The following is a 23,167-nucleotide window of genomic DNA, read 5'->3' on the forward strand; positions in this document are numbered from 1 at the left end:
TTGGTGATTTAGTGGATGATAACGTTTGTACCCTTTCTTGTTTGGAGAGTACTCGAGAAAGATGCTAGAGGAGACATGAGATGAGAGGTAGGATACAGTGTAAGTAACTTGTATAACAATATGTTGAAGTTTAGAACGCAGGAGGGCAATCAATTTATGAGATAGGTAGTACTTAGGAAAGCTTCACCCCTAAAAGTTTTTGAACTTGTGAAGTGAGCATTAGGGATCGAGCTATATATTGAGGACATGACGTTTTTTGCGTTTAACTACATTTTGTTGTGTTGTATCAACACAAGAACTTTGGTGAACTATACCATGAGTTTGAAGATAGGGACTAAGAGTAGAGTTGAAAAAATCACAAGCATAGTCCGTTTTAAGTACTTTGATATTGGTTTGAAACTGGGTTTGGATCATTTTATGAAAGACCGTAAATAGTTGGCTGGTTTTATATTTATCTCTCATAAGGAATACCCAAATTAAACATGTGGGATCATCAATGAAAAGAAGAAACCACGTCAATTGATATTTTTTTACTCTTGAAGGTCCTTAATGCCTCTATGGATAAGAGAGAACAGTTGAGATGGAGAGTAAATATGAGGTGAAAAAATGACACGTGTGTTTGGAGAGTAGACAAATTTCATAATGAAAAAACTGAGTCTTTTTATTGAGAAATAAATTAGGGAACTAATGCTAAGGTAGGCAAAGTTGGGATGACCAAGAGATAGTACAACATCATGACAAGACTATCTTTATTTAAAGACTCGAAAACATACACAAACCTATGATTAGATTGAACTGCAAGTTTATTGCATTATGTTGGTGGAGGACTCATTGTGTTGAGAAGATACAACCGACACATAATTCAACATTGTCAATCGCCTTCACTGATCCCAAGTCCTGAAAAATACATGAATATGCAAAGAATTTAAGTTTCATAGTTCAAGTCCTTATTCAACTTACTCATGGACAACAAATTATACTCAAATTTTGGCACAAATAAAACTAATTCAAGAGTTATGGAGCTTGAAATTTGAATACTTCTGATCCCTATTACTAGTAGGTGTACCATCAACAATTTGAATGGAAAGGTTGACCACTGTAACGACCCGACTTTCTAAGATTATTAATAGGGCCATTATCACATGCATGCATAAACTTTAAAATAAACTCTTTACAAACGGAGCTAAAATCAACTGGTTTTATTAAGTAAATAACCTTAAGAGAATGAAAATTCAATTAAATCAAAACCTTAGTTCGGGGCCCCCGGAAAAAAAAACATAAATGAACACCAGAAAAATTCTTAAAATGTTTGTTAAACGAACATCAGAACTCTGAGTTCAAACAAGGCTGACGTTTAAAACATGAAAATAATGAGTGAAAGCATCTGACTGGTCCTATGGCATGACTACGAATTCTTCTTGTCATTCACTAGTCTGTCCTTGCCGTACTTGAAAAACATATCATAAGAAAGGGTGTATGAAGGGAAAAAGATGAGAATAAAGGTATATCACTTGTCATGATATGACACTCTAGATTCCACTATTCGTTATGATGAAAGGGTTTCAATATGGAAAGTAAGGGCTTTTAGATACCTTGTTGCTCATTTCCAGAGCCACATACTGAATGTTGATTTGTTTTGTTTAGTAGTTGCTTACATGTCCTATAGATCTTTGGTAACTGGTTGTTGGCTTGAAGTTTTAGAGACAGCAACATTGCCATCGGTTTCGTGATCTGATTTTGTGGCATTTGGCTTCCTATTTGTTGGTTTTCCATGTAATTTCCAACAGATGTCTTTGACATGTCCCAGTCTATAACAATAGTCAACACCATGGTCGTCATTTGCATCATCAACTCTTACCAAATGATTGAGATTTACCTCAAGCAGCAAGAGTGATTGAATCATGTGGATGATCTAGTTGGGAAATGAAAGTAGATCCACTTGAAGTAACAGGATGTGCCATTGATTCCAACATTACTTGCTTTTGACTTTCTTCATTTTTTGAAAGGAAACAAAACTTTTCATTGCTATAATGAAAAGAGACTAATACTTGCTCAAAATACAAGGATACAAAATATTCAAAAGAAGACATAAAACTGCTAAAAGCCATAAGGTAACCATCCTAAAAGTCATGATTAAACAGAAAAGATGAACGCTCCCCAATTCAAACAAATATCTTAGATAGAAAAGTTCATAAAAAAGCTTAGAAAGAGAACACCAAGATGAGGCATTGATTCTTGTCACTTCAAAGCGATCTGACCATTAAAGAGATTTATAATGGGACACCCTCTGATTTCTTTCGAACCAAATTTCAGCAAGTAGAACTTTGACAGCATTGGTCCATAATTTTTGAGTCATGGGCTTCAAAGATGGTCCAGATAAGACTTGAAGAACATTATCTTTGAATGATAATGTTCTTGAATCCTATTTGGACTATTTTCTTTACAAATTTTAGCAAAAGCTTCTCGAAAACTAGATAATGGCTTAATATTGAGGATTCGACCACAAACTTAATCCAAAGATTTATTGAGACCCACAAGAAACTTGAAAATCCTGTCTCCACAATTTCTCAAAAGAGATTACCATTAGTAGAACATTTTTATTCATGTGTTTCAACTAAATTCTATTGTTGCCAATAGTTATAAAGTGGTGTAGTAAGTTGTAACAAATACATCACCTTGTTTGAGATCTTGGAGAGTAGTCTTGATCTGGAAAAGTTCAACAGTGTATTCCTTATATGAGAAAGTATATCAAGCAATATCCCAAATTTCTTTGGCAGTTTATTCTTAAGCGAAAATTCTCCCTGATCTCATTAGACATGGAGTTGATCAACCGACTCATAACTTGATTGTTCTTAGCCCTCCATTTGGAGAATTTTGGATCTTTGAGTTGGGGTGAAGTTGCTTTACCTATGATATAGTCTTCTCATTTGTGACTATATGAACATCATCACAGATTAGGACCACTGAAGATAGTTGGGGCCTTTGATTTTGTCACATGTTATTTGAGTATTGTTGCCCTCGGTGAAGGGAAAACTGGTAACTCGAGATTCTAAACCTGACATTGGTAAAAGAGAGGGAAAAAAAAAACTTCAATTAGTTTATAAACAATGGTGGCGACGATGACTGGGGAAGATGGTGACGGTGGTAACTATCAACAACGAAGGAAACCAAAAAAAAAACAAGAAAATTGTGTGGAGGTTACTACAGTGAAGACTTCGTGCAGACTTGCCGAGATCACGGCGGCGACAACTTTGTTCGAGGCGATGGAGGTAGCTTCGAGGGAGGCAACAACAGTGACATCGAGCAAGTAGCGATGTGGCGCTAAGATACCATGATGAGGAAGGGCTCAAGATCTGGAGGTCTGCAATTTTACGATTTTTGAATTGTAGTGATGGTGATGCTTGAGATCTATGACTATCAAATTGCTAGGTTTTTCGGTGATGCTCGACTTTGCCTAAGGAAGAAGGCTAGTTTGGCAACATTGGTTATTCTAGTGACGACGACTAGGGTACCGGCAACAAGATTAGGTTTTTTCGAAAAAGAAGTCAGATCTTTGATATGATGATTTAGGTATCCACCAAATACTAAAAACTGGACGCTACTTGAAGCCTTTCAAAGAAAACTATGAATCGACCCCCAACCAACCAAAAAAATCTTTCACAATCCACCCTAAGGCAACCTGTTGCAATATTATCAGAAAGCTTCTCTATGGACACGTGAATACCTTGGATTGGCTTCCAAGGAGGATATCGTTGTTATTGGGCTCATTTTGTTGTTTTCCTTGTGGGAAGGCAGAGGAGGACCTAGATTACATCCTAAAATGCAAATTTGTGCAATCTGTCTGGAATTTGTCCAAGATGTTTGGTTTTGTGCTTGCCCATTAAGGGGACATTATTGTTGGGTTTGGAGAGTTCCTCCTCCATCCGTCTTTTCGTGAGAAAGGTCGTTTCTTGTAGTTGGCGGAGGTGTGTGTTATCATGTAGAATCTTTGGGAGGAAGGAACAATAGATTGCTTAGAAGATTGGAAAAGGAATCTAGTGATGTTTAGGCCCATAAAGAAAGCTTCTCAAGATCAAATAGATAGATTCCATTAAACTCCCAATCTTCAAACCATTTCTGCACATTACACAAAGAACTCTGCGTGAACTCCCATGAAAAGAAGCTTTGGAAGTACCATCACCAGCAAAGAAATAAAACTTTGCCTCATGTAAGACAATCTAATTACCTCATAGAAGACACAACTAAACTCTAGAAAGCTAGATCACGATGCTGCTTTATTATTTTTATTATTATTTTGTTTTTTTAAAAAAAAACCAAAAACTTTTCATTATGAAAAAGGAATAAAGATGTTTAATGTTACTAGCTTCCAATGGAATGAAAAAAGACAATATGATACAAAAGAAAGAAGCCCAAAAATACAAGATAGAACAATGAAGAACAACTAACAAAGAAATAACCATCATGGGTTGGTCTAGTGGTAAATAAGGGAACATTCCTTTGATAAAGGGCTAAGAGATCATGGGTTTAATCCATGGTGGCCACCTACCTAAGATTTAATATCCCATGAGTTTCCTTCACACTCACATGTTGTAGGGCCAGGCGAGTTGTCTTGTGAGTCGAGGTGCACCATGCGCATAAGCTGGCCTAGATACTTATGAATTAAAAAAAAGGGGGAAATAAAACTACTACTAACAAAGAAATTGATTTTGCAAAAGGAGCTCCACTCGAACTTGGGTAATGTAACATTTTGAAACCTAACTTTTCTCCCTCTATTTTCCCCTTGAGTTTGGCCCATAGTGCATTCAGAAGATTTTTTGAGGCATTCGATTTCGATGGATGGATCTTTTGGGTTCTACTGGTCTTCTAGACTCTTCTTGGCATTCTTCTCGAAGCCTTATGCTAATTATTCTATTCAAGACATTTGTTTGTATTTGAACGTTTTTATTTTCTCCGTTTAAGCTTTGTATTGTCTCTATTTATCTTATTACTTAAAACCTTTTGAAACCGGGCCACCGAAAAGATATTTTCCCTTTAAAGATTGAATGATGATGATGATGATGATGATAATAATAATAATAATAATAATAATAATAACAACAACTTGTTTTAGAACTGTGAATTATTATTATTATTACTATTATAACAAGAGTTCAAAATCAACATTGTGTACAATAATATTTTTGTTTTTAAAGCTCAATTAAAGTTCTAGCTAAGGGTTTTGTAGATGAGTGGCTAGTTCTGTTTCTTTTCTCATCGTGTTGGCACAAACTTGTATCTCAGTGATCCAGTTGCAAATGTTCTTATAAGGACTGAACTCGAAGTCTGGGTGGTTGGATCATGCATGTGATATCTCTATAGCTAAAATAAGATTTGAGAGTAGTAAAGTATGAAGAGAAATCGATATGTAGTCTTCCATTATGACATGAATATAAAAATAGAAATTGATAGGCACTTTATGAAAGAAATGCTTTATAGTGGAGTCATTACCAGCTATTCTGAATAAACAGGTGGCTAAATTCATGGAAGGATTACAAAGATTCTACCTTTGTAACCTTAGTAAGCAAGCTAAGAATGATTAATAGAAATCTTCAATCCAACTTGAGTGTTGGAACATTGGTCAAGTCAATGGGTCATTTCCCATATTATTATTGCATCCAAACCCTAATTTTAGTTCATACATATCTTATAAAATGCCTAATTACTTCTCTCGATAGATTGTAATGCAGTGGTTATTCTATTCGCTGGCTTATTTTGTTTTGGTATATAGAATTCCCCTGCTGTTTTTTTATGTTTGTGTGGTGAGACCTTATTCCTTGAAACGTACTATAAGAGCAGTTCTCTCTGTACTTTCTTTCCAAACTAGGAACTCAACCAAGGTCTGGTTTGCTGGATGACCTTCAAGAGCAGGAAAATGTAATTCAAGAATGTATTAGGCAGCTCGAAAGTGTTGAGGCAACTAGGGCTTCTTTGGTTTCCTTGCTTGTAGAAGCGCTTCAGGACCAAGTAACTTTCCTTCCATCTTTTTTGGCTTCCCCCAATAATTTAACCCGATTGCAAGTCTCCTCTATATTATTGAGATACTTTCATTATAAAGTTGATTTCTCTTTGAAATATTACAGGAATCAAAGCTGGAACTAGTTCGCAGTCAGTTGCAGGTAAGATTGACCACTTTGTATATTTTCTTTTTTGAAGTAGCAAGAGTTTAGGTTTGGGATCACCTGTTGGCTTGAAGTAGTTTTGAAGGTGGATCAAGATGTCCTTTATACCTTGAAACAATGAAATATGGTATAAGATATTTGGATATGTCAAAACATTGAACTTTGGTGCACCTAGTAACATTTAAGTCAGAGTGAAGACACCCTTGAGCAAGTGAACACAATAGTACCGTGACAAGAAACGTAAAGGAGGAAAACCAGACTGAATGAACTTGTTTGGAGTGTATAATTATGTGGGCACATATGATTTTGGGGTTCTTCATAAGTTTGATGTAGGATATTTGATTACTCAGATACTTACAAATAATAATGAAAACTTAAAACTGTTGATCTTTTGAATCCGCTTTTGTATCATCGTTTAGATATTATTGGTTGACCAACATTGTTAATAAGCGGTAAAAATCATTCATATTTTTCACTAATGTAAATTCGTTTTTGGAACTTAATGCTTGATTGGCTGTATGCTAAATTTCAATGCTAGAGTCGGCATCTGGGAAGAAAGAAATCTCTATTGTTTTCCTCATATCCACTAGCATCACAACTTATCTACTTATTCATGTGGTATGAATGAGTTTCGATATCAATATTACAGTTCAAACAATTAGTAGCTCAATCATTTGGGAAATCTACTTTTAGTTTCTTTTCTCACAGCGATCATGGAAACGTGATATATCAATTTGCTCAGTCATTGCTAAGCTATTTTAGGCTGTAGTAATTAAATTGTACTGTAATTTTCTATTTTCTGTGAACCTACATCAAGGAAATTTCTAATGCAACTTTAGACACTTTTTATTAAGAAAATTTCTAAGCTGTGCATTTTCTAATGAAAGTGGATTAGTAGATTAAACTTCGGTTGGAACCTTCTGAATATGACTTAATAAGGTGGCTTCTTGCAAGGTAGTCTTATAAATTGGAAAGGGTAACATCCGTAAAAAAAAATATCATGGTCAAGACTCAAGAATTTAATGCCTCAAGTCTCTTTATTTGAGAGAGGGAGGGAGAGAGCACTAGGTTGTGTACTCTATTTGTTCATTTCCCCCCAGTATATCAATTAGAGAGAAAGAGCACTTGGGTTTTCACTTTATCTGTTCATTTTATCTTATGTTTATGAGTATGTATGAATCTATATCAGATGCTGACTGTATCCATCTGTATTGACTTGATTGTTCTCTGCCATTCACATGGACTGAGATCTCATATTAAATGTCTCGTTTGCGGGGAAGTAAAACGATTAACGATTCGTTATAGAGTTTGATATTTTCTAATTTCAGTTTGCTCATGTAGATTGGAAATTATTGCTTATGAATCTGCAGATTGCTCGATCTCAAATTGAGCTTGCAAGTAATGTTCGGAAGAGATTTACTTCGACTCCAGTTCCTGGTTCTTCAGCTACTACCATGGATCTCCTGACAGAAATGACACATGTGACCGATACTAAGTTATCTTCGGTTCAACAAAACATAATCTCTTCTCAGTCCCCTCTTGTCCAGGCTATGGCGTCTTTTCCTGGTCCTAAAACCAGTGAAGAGGAAAACAAGAGAGCTGCTGCTGCCGCCGTTGCTGCAAAGTTGGCTGCTTCTACATCATCGGCACAGATGCTTACCTCTGTTCTTTCATCCCTTGTTGCAGAAGAAGCTGCTTCCATGAATGGTAGCCTTAAATCATCTGGGTTCTCTTCATTGTCCATATTCTCTCCTGAGAAACGACAGAAACTTGAGAAGCCAATGCCTATTTCTGATGTCAGCAGTTCAGATGGCGTTAGTGCATCATTTGTTACACCTATGCAACAACCACAATTGACAAGTTTACCACTTGCACAGTCAGTAAACGGGCAACCTGTTTCGCAGGCGAACCCAAGTCAAGCTTCATTTGCTCCACCACCTCCGCCAGCGCCACCATCTCTGTCCTCAACTCCACCAGTGAATCAATATGTGCAGCCTGGTGGATTAATGGGGGTATTACCGTATAATTTTGGAGCATATTCTCTACCACCTCCACCTCCGTTGCCTCCACATATTGCGATGGGTTTGAGTAGGCCGACATCTCAGCCACCTCAGCAACAGCTGCAGCAGCCTCAGCAGTCACAGCCAACTTCAGCAGGATTTTATCGGCCACCCGGTATAGGTTTTTATGGGCAAGGCCAGCAGTCGACGCCACCCCCGGTCCCTAGGCAGTAAGTTCCCAGGTAGAATTTACGTGGGCCAAATCTTCACTTAAAGGGTTAACAGCTTTGCCATACACATTTCTACTTGCCAACTGAGAGTTCATTTCAGAATTTGTATTATCATGTAAATTAGTAGATTTTTTTTTTATTATGTAGAAGTTTTAGTATATCTTCTCCTGCCAACAATTTAAAAGAGCATGTTGCAGCTGAGGATTCGTCCGTGCTGATGGAAAAATTAGGTGGCTACATTTAGGCCTTTCCAATCTAATGCTATAAAAATTTGGAAGCTCGATGAATTCTAGGCTACCTCAAAATTTTACTGTGGCCAGGTAAGCTTTTCTCCCATATGTTTGGAAGCTGGTTAGAGTACTGCCCAGAAGATTTTTAGTTGACATGTTAGATTCAGCTTTCAAGACCCTGTTGCCTTTAAAATCTTCATGGATAGAGTGGCCAAATAGACTTATTTTGGATAGCAATAACAGGATGATACTGGTCTGTAATATAACTTAGTGAGGCCATGAAAATTACAAGTTAAATACAGCAGTGCCACTGTTTTGTAATCTGTTGCCCTGTTTTCTTATTCAGTAGAGAACTTTTATTTAGAATAAACTGTTCCTCACTCTTCTTGCCTCATCTGATGCTTGATTTTTTTCCCCTCTTTTATTTGTGTTGAATAAAATATAAATATTGATGTGAGATTAGTCAAGGTGCACGTAAGTTGGTTCTAACTCACGAATATCAAAATATATATATATTGATGAAGTGAATTTTACAGGTGCCAAAAAATGTCTGCTTGAATATAATTCCTCGTATGGGTTAATTTGAAATTTTCATTTGCCTGGTTAATTTGAATGTAAACTTGAAATGGAACTTAGGTTTTTGTGTCCAATAAAATGTTATTTATTGAGTAAAAGCAGTTATTCTATAAATGCATACATTTATAATAACAACTTTTATCCATATATTATATAAATTTTGAAATACATTTTTAATTTGTTAAAAGCACTTTCGACCTCTTAAAAGTCATTGAATTGGAAGTGATTTTGAAATAATTAAAATAACATTTTATCATATTTCAAAATACTGGTTAAACAGAGATAACATTTTATCATATTTCAAAATACTGGTTAATCGGAGTTCATCAAGTTTGTCTATTTTTACTATAGGGACTTTGATCATCTCTTAATATGGCACCTTTAGAAGCTATTGGATCTCAACAAAATTTGGATTCATACCTTAATCTTCTCGCATTGATTTCATTTTAAAGCAAATTTAAGGCATGTGTGGAAGTAATTTGAAAATGTTAAAATTACTTGGATCACTATTAAAATTACTTCGAAATATACTTTTCATCATTTAATGTGGTATAAAAATTGTATATATTAGTACAAGTTTAAACATTAAATTGATTCTAAAAGAATAAAGACATGTTTGATAATAATTTTGAATGTAAAAAAAATTATTTAAACTATTTCAAAACCACTTAAAAATATTTCTTTGAATTCATTAACATTGCTAACAATTTACAGCAATGTTGGAGGATTGGTTGCTTTAATACGTATTCAAGGTTTAAGCTTCAAGGTCAACCTTCAATTATCTAAGGTAATTATCTATGGTAGATTTTTTTTTAAATATATTTTTTTTTTTTTATTATTATTATTATTATTATTATTTTATATTATATAGTAGTTGCAATAATTTATGACAGTTCTTTCCTCGCTTTCTAAAGACATGCTTGGATTGACTTAAGAAAAAATATGTTTTTCAAAAACTTATTTTTATTTAAACACTTTTGACAAAAATTACCGAAAATATACTTCAAAAGCTATTTTGACTAGTTGTCAAACACTCCAATTTTTCATCAACTTATGTTTTAAATTCAACATTTGAAAATGCATTCCAAATATACCCTAAACAATAGTTTACATACATTATAGATAATTATTATTATTTTTTTTTGGTAAATATCAATTTATACCCCTAAACTTTGGGTGTTATATAAATTTAAACCATAAATTGATAATTGTATCGATTTAACCTTGAACTTTGTAGACTATATCAATTAAAGTCTTAAACTAATAATTGTATCAAATTAAACCTTGAACTTTCATAATTGTATCAACTTAAACCCTCCATTATGTTTTATTTGGATGCACTTATGAATGTTTAGGGTTTATATTGATATATTTATGAAAGTTCAGAGTTTAAATTGATACACTTATGAAAGTACAGGGTTTAAATTGATATATTTATGAAAGTTCAGAGTTTAAATTGATACACTTATGAAAGTTCAGAGTTTAAATTGATACACTTATGAAAGTTCAGAGTTTAAATTGATATAATTGTTAGATTGAGCTTTAAATCGACACAAATCCAAAAGTTTAAGGTTTAAATTGATGCAACCCCCAAAGCTTAAGATTTAAATTGATACAATTTTTAGTTTAGGGTTTAAATTAATACAATCCCCAAACTTTAGGGGTATAAATTGATATTCGCTTTTTTTTTTCTTTTTATAATTATAATCAACCTTTTTCATTTAATCTTGATTATATTGGATCTTGTGTGTCTAATTAAAATATTTTAGAAAACAATCCCAAACTAAGACACCTTAATGTTTCAATAAATTGTGAAAATTAATGAAACATTCAATAAGATCTCATCAAGATAACAATATCTTGAAATTACCATGGACACAAAATAACAAAAAGTGAGATTTCCATTGAAGCAATTGTTCATTTATTAGCTTCAAATGTTCAAGCTGATTAAAAGAAGGCATGAAAAAGAAATTTTCATTTTATTTCATCAAATATTTGTTGTTGTTTTTTTTCCTTTCTTTCTTTTCTAATCAGGCTTCTGGCAGTGGTTTTCCAGCCAAAAATGACTTGAAAAGTAGTAGAGATCTCTTGGGCTGAGTTTGTGCTGTTTTTTGAGATGCACCTCTCACAATGGCATAAGATAAAAATTTACCATATTCTTGAGTCCATCCCCCAACCTAATTCAACAAACAATATCACAAGATTGTAATTTTTTATTTTGAAGAACAACAAAGCCTTATACACACTAGTATATTGTAGGTTAAAACAAAATTTTGGTCTTCTATTTTTGGATTTTATTTCATTTTTAATCTCTGTCTTCTCAATATATATATTAGTGATTAATATTCCTTATATAAATTTTGAAGATATATTCACATAGAATCATTTTGTGTATGAAAATTAATTGTCGTTATTTAACTAGTTTTGATAAAAGAAAATTTTTGAATGGCTAAATTTAAGATTTATTGAAAGTACGTAAACGAAATGTGGACCATAGACATAAATAGAATAAAATCATTGTAGCACGAGGTGGTTTATTTCTATTAACCAAAAAAATATTATAAAATCCACTTATACATAAACAATACAAAGAGTGTGTAGGAGGACTACTTAACCCATATGTAAAATGTTTTGTTTGGTAAGAAAAAGACTAATAATAAAATGGAATATAATATATATATATATATATATTTACGAGTTGTAGTTTCTATCTAGTTTCTATGTTTTAAAATATTACACTTTCGCCCTTAAATTTTGAGTTGCATTTGGTCATTAGGCTTCAAAATATTACATTTTTACTCTTGAGGATTGAATTTTGTTTCACCCTAAGTTTTAAACTACACATTTTTAACTTTGATTTTTTTAACTAAATACTCATTTTCAGTTCTTATTGTTAATTTGTGTAAATTAAAGTACCTTTTAAGGTTTCAAGTCTAACTTCCACAATTACTTTAAATTAATGAATAGAGATTAATGTCAAATATTAAAATTGAGTATTTAGTGAAAACCATTGTCAAAAGTGTGAATTTTTAACTCTCACGAACTAAACTGAAACAAAACACAAATATCATGAGTAAAATTGTAACATTTTGAAATCTTTCCACTAAATTGAAACTAACTCATTAAAGACTTAAAAATATGACATTTGAAATTTAATGGATCAAATTAAAATTAGACTCAAAACTTATGAATTAAAAAAAAAAATCTTTTTTTAAAAAAATAGTAATAATAATCAAAACTAAGAACTCAGAATGATTTTTTTTTAAAAAAAAAAAAAACAAGTGAAGAATAAACTAGAACAGATTATGAAAAAACCAAAAGTAATTTCTCAAAAAAATTAAATAATAATAATAATAATAAAATGTTAGAATTTTGGATGAGCATTTATTAGGGTAAAGTGAAAGAGGAGTGTGACCTTTTTATCAGAAAACCAAGGTCTGTAACGCACAGTTAGGCACAAATCCAATGTCTTAGCGAGTGAACCCACCAATGTCCGTGTCCCACTAAATGGTAAAGCCGAATCTTGATCTCCACTGCCACATTTCAATTTTTTTTTAAAGAAAATCTCATAGTATCTAACACACTCATATGTCAATTGAACTATATCCAAGTTGATAATAATTCAAATGTTTCCTTCCAATAATGTCATTTTAATTTATAATTTTAGTAAAATTTTTGTATGTATGTCACCAAACTTTACTATATATCAAGTCATCGCAATTGATATTATTATGAAATGCTCTTTAAATCAGCTTGTCTTATGATTTTAAGTAGGTTTAGCTAACAAAAGCTTCAAAAAAAAGGTTTTAATACTTTGGCTTATGTATTTAATTTGGTCTCAAACTTTCCATTTTTGTTTATTTTAGTAATTATATTTTCAAAATACAAAGTGCACAATTTTGACTTCTGCTTACAAAATTTTAACATAAATTTTATACACAATAGAAACTCTTTCGTAAAAAAATTAGTTACATTTTAAAAAGAATAGTGAACGTAATATTTTCATGTGATAAAAATGAAAAAAAAAAATACCAAAATAGTTGTTTTTTAAAGAACATAGATCAACTAGATACTTATATGGATTAAAATTAATATGAACAAAAATTAAAAGCAACATTTTGAAAAATAGAGGACCAGTTCATAAATGAGCAATATTGGGTGCATCCAAACGTGCATAATGCAGCATGCTCCAATCATACATTAAAAAAAAAAAAAAAAACAAACAAAAAACAAAAGAATATTCTTTTTTTAAAATAAAAATTTGTTAAAGTGACAAATTGAGATTGAACATTTAAGTAGACTGTACAAAAAAATTTTTTATATATATTCTTTCATGAATCAAGGTAGTATTTATATATATAAAAAATGGGGGTTAGAATTTAGCATACCTGTAGACGAGTACTCGAATTTTAGACTTCACAAGCGCGCCAACAACATCAATCATCGGCACCAATCTGTTACTCAAATCATATTTCCACTCTCTAACGAAACAAAAATCAATATTAAGAATCAAACTCAAGATCTCATAAACAAATTTCAAACATAAAGAAATGATAATCGCATAATTACTTCCTAAATCTGCAGATTCTCCATATAGAAAAACCAATTAACTTCGCATGGAGAGCTTTCTGAACATCTTGTCGATTCAAGTACTTCGCTACAGTATCTCCTGCACACGGATCTCGATCTCCCTGTCCATCCTACATGAACATCGGATCATACAACAATTTTAATTTTCAAATCACACAGCTAGAGCAAAAAAGCACAAAAAAACCCTAGAAATCGTAAGAAGAAGCCAAATCACTTGGCCATAGATGAAGTTGTGGAGCAAAGTGGAACGGAGAGGATCGGTGCGATTGAGATTGCCAAACTGCGAGGCATTGGCGGAGGGACAGGCGTCGCCGGCGGAGACATCGAAGTAGTCAATAGCGGGAGAGAGCTCTTTGGAAACGTTAGTGGCGACGGAGATGCAGGCGGGAGAGAGGGAATTGGTGATTCCTTCGATGACGAGACGAGAGGCATTGCAGACGGAAGTGAGAAGGTTGAAGCTGTCGTCGGAGATGAGGCCGTGAGACCACCAGTACTGGTCTAGAGCATTGGCATCTACTTGGATGTTGAGAAGAGGATTTCCAATCTGCGATCAAATAATTGTTTAGCCAAATTTTTCATATCAGCCTTTTCTTTCTTTAGTTCTTCAATTATCACACAAGTTGAATGAAAACAAATCAAATTATCATTTTTCTTTTTTGACAAGTTGGCGGGGGAATTGAACCTGACTTTAAAGTTAAAATTATAGCACTAATAAATTTTTTAACCAGCTTAGATACATCTCAACTAATCTCATCGAATAACTAGTTTGATCCTACAACTTTGGATGTTAAGGAAACTCGTAGGATTTAGGTAGGTAACGACTATGGATTGAGTACATGACCTCGTAAAATTATAGCATTATAACACTTGAACTATGCTCATTTTTGCAATTCAAGTGATGAGTTGATAGTTCTTGAGTTCCCAAAAATAAAAATAATAAATTATATAGTAATATGGTTAAATTTTCATTTTGATTCTATATTGTGTAACCCTCTGGAATGGTGTATGAATGAGCTAAGATCACATATTAACAGAGGATCATAAGGATATGAAAGTATGATAAGAAAAAAAAAAAAAAAACTTAAAATATTGATAGCTACTACTTACCAACAAAGTGCATATTCCTTTTGGTGGCTCGAACCTTAATAGTTAGGTGTGCTTAACCTGAGATAATTCTATGTTGGGTGACTTTTAATCTTAGTTTTTTTTTAAAAAAAAAAAACATTTTATTATATCTAAGCAACCATAGAGATAAATAATGACGACCATGGATGGAATGAGGGAGAAGGTGAGAGGAGGAAGTGTTGGAGTTGATGCCCTAAATCTCGTAAGGTCCCGTAGCTTGTAATTGTATTGCACAAACATTTTATTTATTTAATAAAATATAAAATGTTTTATTTGACATTTACTAGCATTAAACCCACAAACCAATAAACTAACATTCAAGGTTATATTCTGTACCTTAAACATGTATGTAGAGACATATAAGTGAATCACGTTTAAGTGATAACCTAAATGGTTTGTAGTAGATTGATAAGACTGGATACTTTATTCTAGTGATACTACGAGTACGACCCGCTTTGTAGATGTTATAGTTGTTGTAAAGTGCTACAAATGATTTGATCCTAATCATTCATTGAAAGAGTTTGTCTAAGACTGGACCATGAAATGATTAGTCTCATTATATAATGCCATTCATAATTGGGACTTACATTTCACCAGGATGACCATAGGTGACATGGCCTGAATATTGAGTGAGTTGTGAATTTCTGTCTATGAGGGCAATCCTTTGATTTGTATGGGTGAGAGTGACTAGATTGTTGACTTAACAAGCCTACCATTTTGAGGATTCGTCTGATCGGGGAGTTGAGAACACAGTTACATAAGACAGAATTCACTCCTTCCTCGAGGTCGAGATAAGTAGATAAATGGTTCCCTTGAGGGCTAATTCTAGGGCTTGAACAATGTGGTACCACACCTCCTCCTAACTCGAAAGGGTTTTGGTCATAGTTGGACTATGACTTATTGTTCAATAGAGGGATAAATAGTACTTAAGGAATTAGATGTAATTACATGGGCAAAACGGTAAATTTGGCCCCACTGTACTTACAACCAATTTGTAAAGGGTCATCACACAGTTGACTGGTTATATCCAATGAACACAAAAATATATTTGTAGTGTGAAGAGTGCAACTGTCGGTCTTTAGTGAAGTGCCGGACAGTTAATGAATGTTGAATAATTAATTAAACTAGAGTTTAATTAATTATTCAAGTATCATTGGAGCTTCAAGCTACAAGTTCATTAGGTCCCCTCGGTAGCTCAACAAGGATTAAATGAGAATCAATTTTGGATTAATTTGAATTGTTCAAATTAATTGAGGGAATTAATGATATATGATATAATTAATTTAATTTAATTATTATATGATTACTATAATGTATTTGATACATTAGAATATTAAGTTCATTTTAGAGGAAATAAATATTTGAATATGATTCAAATATTTATTATGTGAATTGGATTCATACAATTGAATTTTGTATAAATGAGAATTATATTAAATACCGTGCATTAGTAATAGAATAAAACTATAAGTTATATTGTATTTGATACAATATTAAACTATAGGTTATATTGTATTTGATACAATATTAAACTATACATTATATGTTATATTTGATAAAATATATAGTTTAATATATATTATATGATAAAGTGGTTATCATATAAATATATATTAATGTTTTATTCAATTTTTTTTTATTTTTGAAAAATTATATTGGGAGGAAGTTGTAACTCCCTCCCTTTTTCTCTCTACAAAGTACTTGAGTGGGAAAGTGCACATTGATTGGTTTTATCTTCTTCCACATAAAGTTGGATTGTAAAAAAACCTTACAGAATTTTTTTTCTCTAGAAATTAGTTCTCTGTTCTTCCCCACTCAAATTCTTTCCCTCTCTTCTAAAATACCAAGAGCCCACTAGAAGCTTTCGTGGTGATGGCCAAATTAGGGTTTCGAATTTGTGACTTTTTGGAGAGGAAGAATCATACGAGAAGATTAGATCTTCAGAGGCTAGTATTCTCTCCCAATCTCTTTTCTTTATTTTTCATAAAGCATGTTGTAAATTAAATTAAATGCATAATATTTTTGTTTTTGTTTCTGTATAATTTATGTTCTATAAAATTGGGATTTGGGTTCTACCCCACCTCCGCTCAAGACCTTAACCGGTTTTTTCAATTTGTATCAAAACAAGGTTTTTTGCCAAAAAATTTTCCAATTTTTTAGAATGATTTTTACAATTTCTTGGTGGGATTTTAGCATTCTGTATATTATGAATGTGTGGAATGATTGTTTACAATTATGATTTTTTTTGGGATTGGATCTAGTTTTTGCAACATTTGATTTTACAAATTTGGTTTGTAAGGACTCGTGTTTTGAGCATAATTTATATTATAGAGTCTGTATTTGCTGTTTATTGAGTCGTTCGTGACAATTTCGGTCGAATTCTGAAGAAGACAAAGCCAAAATCGAAAAATTTTCGAAGAAGATTGCAACTTTACAATGCTAAAATGTGAAGTTTGAAAATTCAAGAACCTAACTCGAATCTAAGTCAAACCTCACGGACTAACTGTCTTCTTAATTAATTAATTAATTTTAGGAAAACTTACAGCTATCCCCTTGAGTTTGATCTTCAAATTTGAGTTAACAATTAGCTGTGCTAGTAATGGCACATAGTGTCCTCCTGTTACAAACCCAAAAAATAATAATAATAATAATAATAAAAATAATAAAAATTACAAATTTGTATTTAATTAGTCAAATATGTTTGGAAAATACCTGCATATGCCTCTCCTGCGATATAGAAATCTCTTTTCTTATATTGAGGAAACTTCTCGAACCAATGTTGTAGAAAGATAAAATTATCTTGAGCTTTTAAAATAAAACTTTTTTTTAGTAAAATATTTAAGTTAAAAATGAACATTATTCTAGAAATGACATGTCACAAACCTGAAATAACATCGGTTATGTTTGAGTAGAAAGATTTGTTCTTAGAGTACGAAAATCCAACTCCCGCTGGTGACTCTACATATAACATATTTGCTTCTACACAAATAAATAAATAAATGTATTTTTAATACATGTATTTTTGTCTTTTTTTTTTTTGTTATTTAAAATTATATTTCACCATTTTTATGATATATTTTTTTAAAAATATATATATTTCAATGCCTATTTTATGAAAATTACATTCTACTTTCTGGGTTTAGTGTATCTTACAATGAAATCTACTTTTGAGGTGGAAAAACATTTTTTTGAATGATATATGTTAAACTTTATTTTTTAGATAATGTCTATATTCTACTTATTATAAAATTACAAAATTACAATCATATTAAATATTTCTCTCAACTCTTGATATCCATTAAAATAATATTAAAAGTACACATAAGGTAACCGACTTTGAACACACACATATATATATATATATATTCATCGATACGTAATTGAATATGACTAAAATAGTTGTACACTAACATGTAACAATTAAAACATAATATTTAAAAAGTTGGAATTAAGAAGAACAATAATTAGATATACCTAATTTTATCTTTTTTTTGAAAAAAAAATTTATCACGTGACAACTTCTTAATTAAGTTAGTTGTTTGAGCTGCATCTAAATAGCATCAAGAATTTCTCAATTAAGAATAAGATGGAAAGTGAAAGATGACCTGTATTCCAACTATAATGATTTTTAATTAAAGTTTCCCCATTAAGTTTAAATGGCCCATGCTCTAAGAAAGCTCCACCTCCAAGTGATGAACATCCAGCCAATGTATCTAATTTCAATATACAAACCCAAAAATAAGTTACATCTTGAAACAAGCCATATAATCTAGAAAGATTAATTAATTAATTATAGATTAAGAAGATATAAATTTTTAATAGAATTTACATTAAATATATAGTTTTGTTCTAATGTTTATGTCATGTAAAATTTTATTCAAGTCTCAACTATCATACATTAAGAATTAAAAAAATGAAAAATAAATTCGAAGGAAGTTTTTTCATGATTGTCAATTTTTTTTTTAGAATAAGAGGTGAGGGATTTGAATCACAGATATTTTAAGCGTTAACACATTTATATGTCAGTTGAGCTAAATTTGTTTTAATTTTGAGGTTGTCAATTGTTAATATTACAACATTTTTAAGTAGTCCAATTTTAACAATGGTTATTAAGTTTTCAATTATCAATTAATTATCAGTACAAAATACTAAATACATATAGACAAACCATTTTTCCCTTCTTTAATCAATATGTATTATAATTATTTTTTTATGTTTTTTCCTTAAATTAAAAATAACATAAATCTTAAATTGTCTATCGATTATTATTTTTCTTCTTATTTTTGGTTTCCTTACAAGTCAATATTAAAACTAAAAAAAAAAAGAAATAAAAATACTTTGTAAAGGAGAATCATTATTATTTTTATTTACCATGCATTTTCTATTTGATTAAATTATAAGTTTAGGTCTGACTTTTTATTTTTAATTTTTAAAAATCAAGCTCATATACATTCATTCAATTACTTTTACTTTTTATCAATGTTTTAAAAAATCAAATTTTGTTTTTGAAAATTATAAGAATTTTTTAAAACTTATTTTTTAAATTAAAAAAATAAATCAAATGACTATCAAACAACATCCTACTTTTGAATAAATAATAATATCGTATTTTTCAAATTATTATAATAATTAGAAGTATCTTATTTTAAAAGTGTTAGAAAATATATAATAATTTTATATATAAAAAAAGGAAAACAATCTATATCATCACTTATTCGATAAAATTACAAGATTATAAATTGAAAAGTATTCTTTCATTTTATAAGTTTTGAGTTTAATTTTCAACTTCATCTCAAGTATCAAAATTTCATATTTTTATTTTAAAATTTTGAGTTTAATTTTTATTTGGTCTCTAAATTTTAAAAACTTATATTGTTATCCTTGAATTTTGTTTTATTTTTTTAGTACGATTTTATTTTCATTTAGTCTCTGTTTTGAATTTTACATTTCTATATATCCTTGATTTTTAATTAACACTCATTTTTTACAATCCTTCATGTTATCGTTTGTTAATTAATTAAAAAAACTTAATTATCCTAAGTATCAAAATTTCATATATTTTATTTTAAAGTTTTTTAGTTTAATTTTTATTTGGTCCCTAAATTTTAAAACATTATATTATTATTCTTGAATTTTAAATTTTATTTTATTTTTTAGTACGATGTTGTTTTCATTTAGTCTCTGTTTTGAAATTTACATTTTTATATATACTTGATTTTTAATTAACACTCATTTTTTACCATCCTTCGTGTTATCATTTATTAATTAATTAAAATAATTTATAATTAAATTTATTTTCACAAAATGTTCCATCATTATTAAAAGTAAGTAAAACAAATTCCAAAATAAGTGGTAGTGAAAACTTGGAGATAGAAGTATAAAATATTAAAACTCAACTTAGAGAATAAAATGAAAACCAATTTAGAATTTAAGGGTTAAGAATATAACATTTTAAAATCTAGGGATCAAATGAAAATTAAATTCAAATTTTAAGAATAAATATATAATTTTTGAAACTTAACCAGGGATGGAACGGAAATTAGATTCTCGTAAGCAAAATTTAGTTATTTCAAACACCTCCATTGAACCAAAGAACAAGGGGCTTAGAAGAAGCCATAGACTCAGCTTCAACGAAGTAATAAAAAAGAGCTCTCCCTTCCTTCTCATCCACAGTAACATAGCCGCTGAACTGCTGGAAATTTGTCGTCGTAGGCTGGTTCGGCAAGGACGTGATTCGATCGTGATTCGCCAATTGATGAGCCGTGACTAATGACCTCGGACGCAGCACGACGGTGAAGGCTATGGCCGCCATGGCAACCGCCATCGAGGGATCGGAGCGTGGCCCCATTTTGCTTTGCCTTATTTTGCTTGCTTTGCTTCTGTCTTGCTTGGTGATATATATATAATGCAATTTATTGTTGATCCTTTGGTGCTTAATATGGAAAGAGCATTAGATTGGAGTGTGAGTTGATGTTATTGATGGAGTTATATTTTCGGTGTGTAAAAGGGAATGGTCATTGTGGGAAATGATGGATTTTTTTAGTGTGTTTGAATTTTTTTGATCTTGGAAGTGTTTGTGTTTTGATAAACTTTTTGTTTTTGGTTTTTCGAGTCGATATAAAATTTTGTTTTTGTTTTTTATTTTTTATTTTTATTTTTTACGTTTTATTTTTATTGATATAATACCTTACAAATAATTATCGTGTTCTAAATATAATATTTAATCAAACATAGAAGTTATATGGTATAATTTGAGGAAGAAAAAAACAAACTATAACCATATAAATATATTTGTGGAAAAGTGGATGAGCTTAAACTATATTTTTAACTAAATCATAAAACTACAAGAGGGATAATATATATATATATATATAGAATCAAAATAAAAAACATAATAATGTTCCAAAATAGAAAATAGTATGTAGTACTCATTTATTTGAAATCGAAAGTTTAAAATTCTATATTGTACTAAAAAAAAATAGAAATGAAAAACAGGTTTAGAATTAAAAAAGAAATTTTTTTTTATAAATATAAGGAGAAGAATTTACTTGGTCTGGCATTTAGTTCCCACTTGAAGATTTTGAAATTTTAACTTCAAGAAACTAAAATTTAAATTTAAGTACATGATAAAATCAATCTCTTCACAACTTTTTTTTTTCTTTTAAGAAATGGGGAATTTTCAAAAATTAAAAAAAAAATAAAGAAAGCTATTTATATAAAATAGTAAATTTTTTTTTTTTTTTTATAAAGACGAATAGAAGTCTATAATTGATATAAACTGATAGATGCAGATAGAAGTCTATCAGTGTAGTATTTTTTTTTTTTTTACTAATTTTATAAATAATTTGACATTTTTTCTATATGTAAAAAAAATTGTCTATGAACTAAGCAATAAATTTCAAAAGATTCTGTCTAGAAAAATACACAAGATGAAACTACTAATTGAAGGGCATTTCTTTTTAATAGAATAGATGATATTATTATACAACAACAAGGGGGTATCAAAGCAACAAAGCACAAGCAAAGACGAGGCAACAAAACCAAAACAAAGCCTACAAGATAAGACCAGAACAAAACCAACACAAAAACGCAAAACTGAGGAGAAAGCCAGGGAAAAGAAACCAAAACCCCACAAACTGGACAACAACAAACCAAAGAACAACAAAAGTTCAAAAAGAAAAAAATATCCGTAAACACACTAGATAAGACCAAGAAGATCAACCTGCCAGGAAGCAGCACGAGCACGAACCGTAGAGACCATAAGGTGAACTAGAGCAGACACCGACCTCGGTCGACTTCCATGCAGCCGCCAATTACGCTCCTGCCAGATGTAGTATATGGAAGCACACTAGAATACACGAAACAACTTACTACGCACGCCCTCAAAATACCAGCCCAAGACACCCTAGGACGATGAGGATGCAAACTCTCTCACACACTAGCGGTAGAAAACCGACCATTAGCATCCGACACCCAAACCCAATAATCTTCCCTCCTCACCTTAGGCCCTACTGCCTGAATAAGACCCCATATCTCAAGTAGCTCCCAAGACACTATAGCTGTCTCTTATACACATCTAGATGTGTATAAGAGACAGCCCATATGAATCCAAAATTGCACTCCCCGACAGCCAAGGATCCCACCAAACAAAACAAGACCATCCATCGCCGACCATCAAACGAACCAAATGCTTGAATCTATCTCTACTTCGCAAGATAGCCCTCAAGCACCAAGACCTCCCAACCTCACTCCGAATAGCCCATAAAAATCGCTCATGCAAAACCCTGTCTCTTATACACATCTAGATGTGTATAAGAGACAGGACCATATGAATCCAAAATCGCACTCCCCGACAGCCAAGGATCCCACCAAACAAAACAAGACCATCCATCGCCGACCATCAAACGAACCAAATGCTTGAATCTATCTCTACTTCGCAAGATAGCCCTCAAGCACCAAGACCTCCCAACCTCACTCCGAATAGCCCATAAAAATCGCTCATGCAAAACCTACGCCTCCACCCACGCCACCCATAATGATCTCGATTTAATTACGAGAAGCCAGAGCAACTTCATAATAACAACCTAGTTTCAAGAGGCCACATGCTTCACACCCCCCCAACAGCAAGCACACTTCATCCCATGTCATCCGTGCACCACCCCGACTCACTGCATTACCCTTCCATAAATAACTACGTAACAGACGATCAACCTCATGAGGGGCATTTGATAGTATATATAAATGTTAATTTATGCTTT

General features: G+C 31.6%; 2 protein-coding genes across 2 annotated transcripts in view; one reads left to right on the top strand and one right to left on the bottom strand.

Annotated features, from left to right (window-relative positions):
- The window catches only part of LOC120090923 (regulation of nuclear pre-mRNA domain-containing protein 1B-like), a 43,881-nt gene extending 34,893 nt beyond the window's left edge, over positions 1–8,988 (top strand). Inside the window, exons 6-8 of the mRNA XM_039048615.1 lie at positions 5,864–6,003; positions 6,120–6,155; positions 7,529–8,988. Of these exons, the coding sequence (XP_038904543.1) occupies positions 5,864–6,003; positions 6,120–6,155; positions 7,529–8,392 (1,040 nt within the window). The 3' untranslated portion in view covers positions 8,393–8,988. The remainder of the gene's footprint in view (positions 1–5,863; positions 6,004–6,119; positions 6,156–7,528) is intronic.
- Positions 8,989–11,077: 2,089 nt separating this feature from the next.
- On the bottom strand, positions 11,078–20,961 carry LOC120090110 (serine carboxypeptidase-like 45). Its single transcript, XM_039047622.1, has 10 exons — positions 20,487–20,961; positions 18,515–18,622; positions 17,793–17,888; positions 17,622–17,714; positions 17,453–17,526; positions 13,999–14,328; positions 13,764–13,894; positions 13,583–13,675; positions 12,610–12,727; positions 11,078–11,371 (listed from the first exon to the last, which is right to left on the bottom strand). Exons 1-10 carry the CDS (start codon positions 20,755–20,757, stop codon positions 11,225–11,227), a joined length of 1,461 nt encoding a protein of 486 aa, XP_038903550.1. The 5' UTR covers positions 20,758–20,961; the 3' UTR covers positions 11,078–11,224.
- Positions 20,962–23,167: the final 2,206 nt, after the last annotated feature.

Source organism: Benincasa hispida, chromosome 11, assembly GCF_009727055.1.
Source record: "Benincasa hispida cultivar B227 chromosome 11, ASM972705v1, whole genome shotgun sequence".
NCBI lineage: Eukaryota > Viridiplantae > Streptophyta > Magnoliopsida > Cucurbitales > Cucurbitaceae > Benincasa > Benincasa hispida.

Excerpts from the sequence above, each read along its gene's own strand:
- LOC120090110 (XM_039047622.1), bottom strand. The coding sequence starts at position 20,757 with ATGGGGCCACGCTCCGATCCCTCGATGGCGGTTGCCATGGCGGCCATA. Across the intron at positions 17,715-17,792 it reads CATAACCGATGTTATTTCAG|CTCAAGATAATTTTATCTTT; the intron begins GTTTGTGACATG and ends TTATTTTAAAAG. Across the intron at positions 12,728-13,582 it reads ATTCGAGTACTCGTCTACAG|TGGAGATCAAGATTCGGCTT; the intron begins GTATGCTAAATT and ends GAAATGTGGCAG.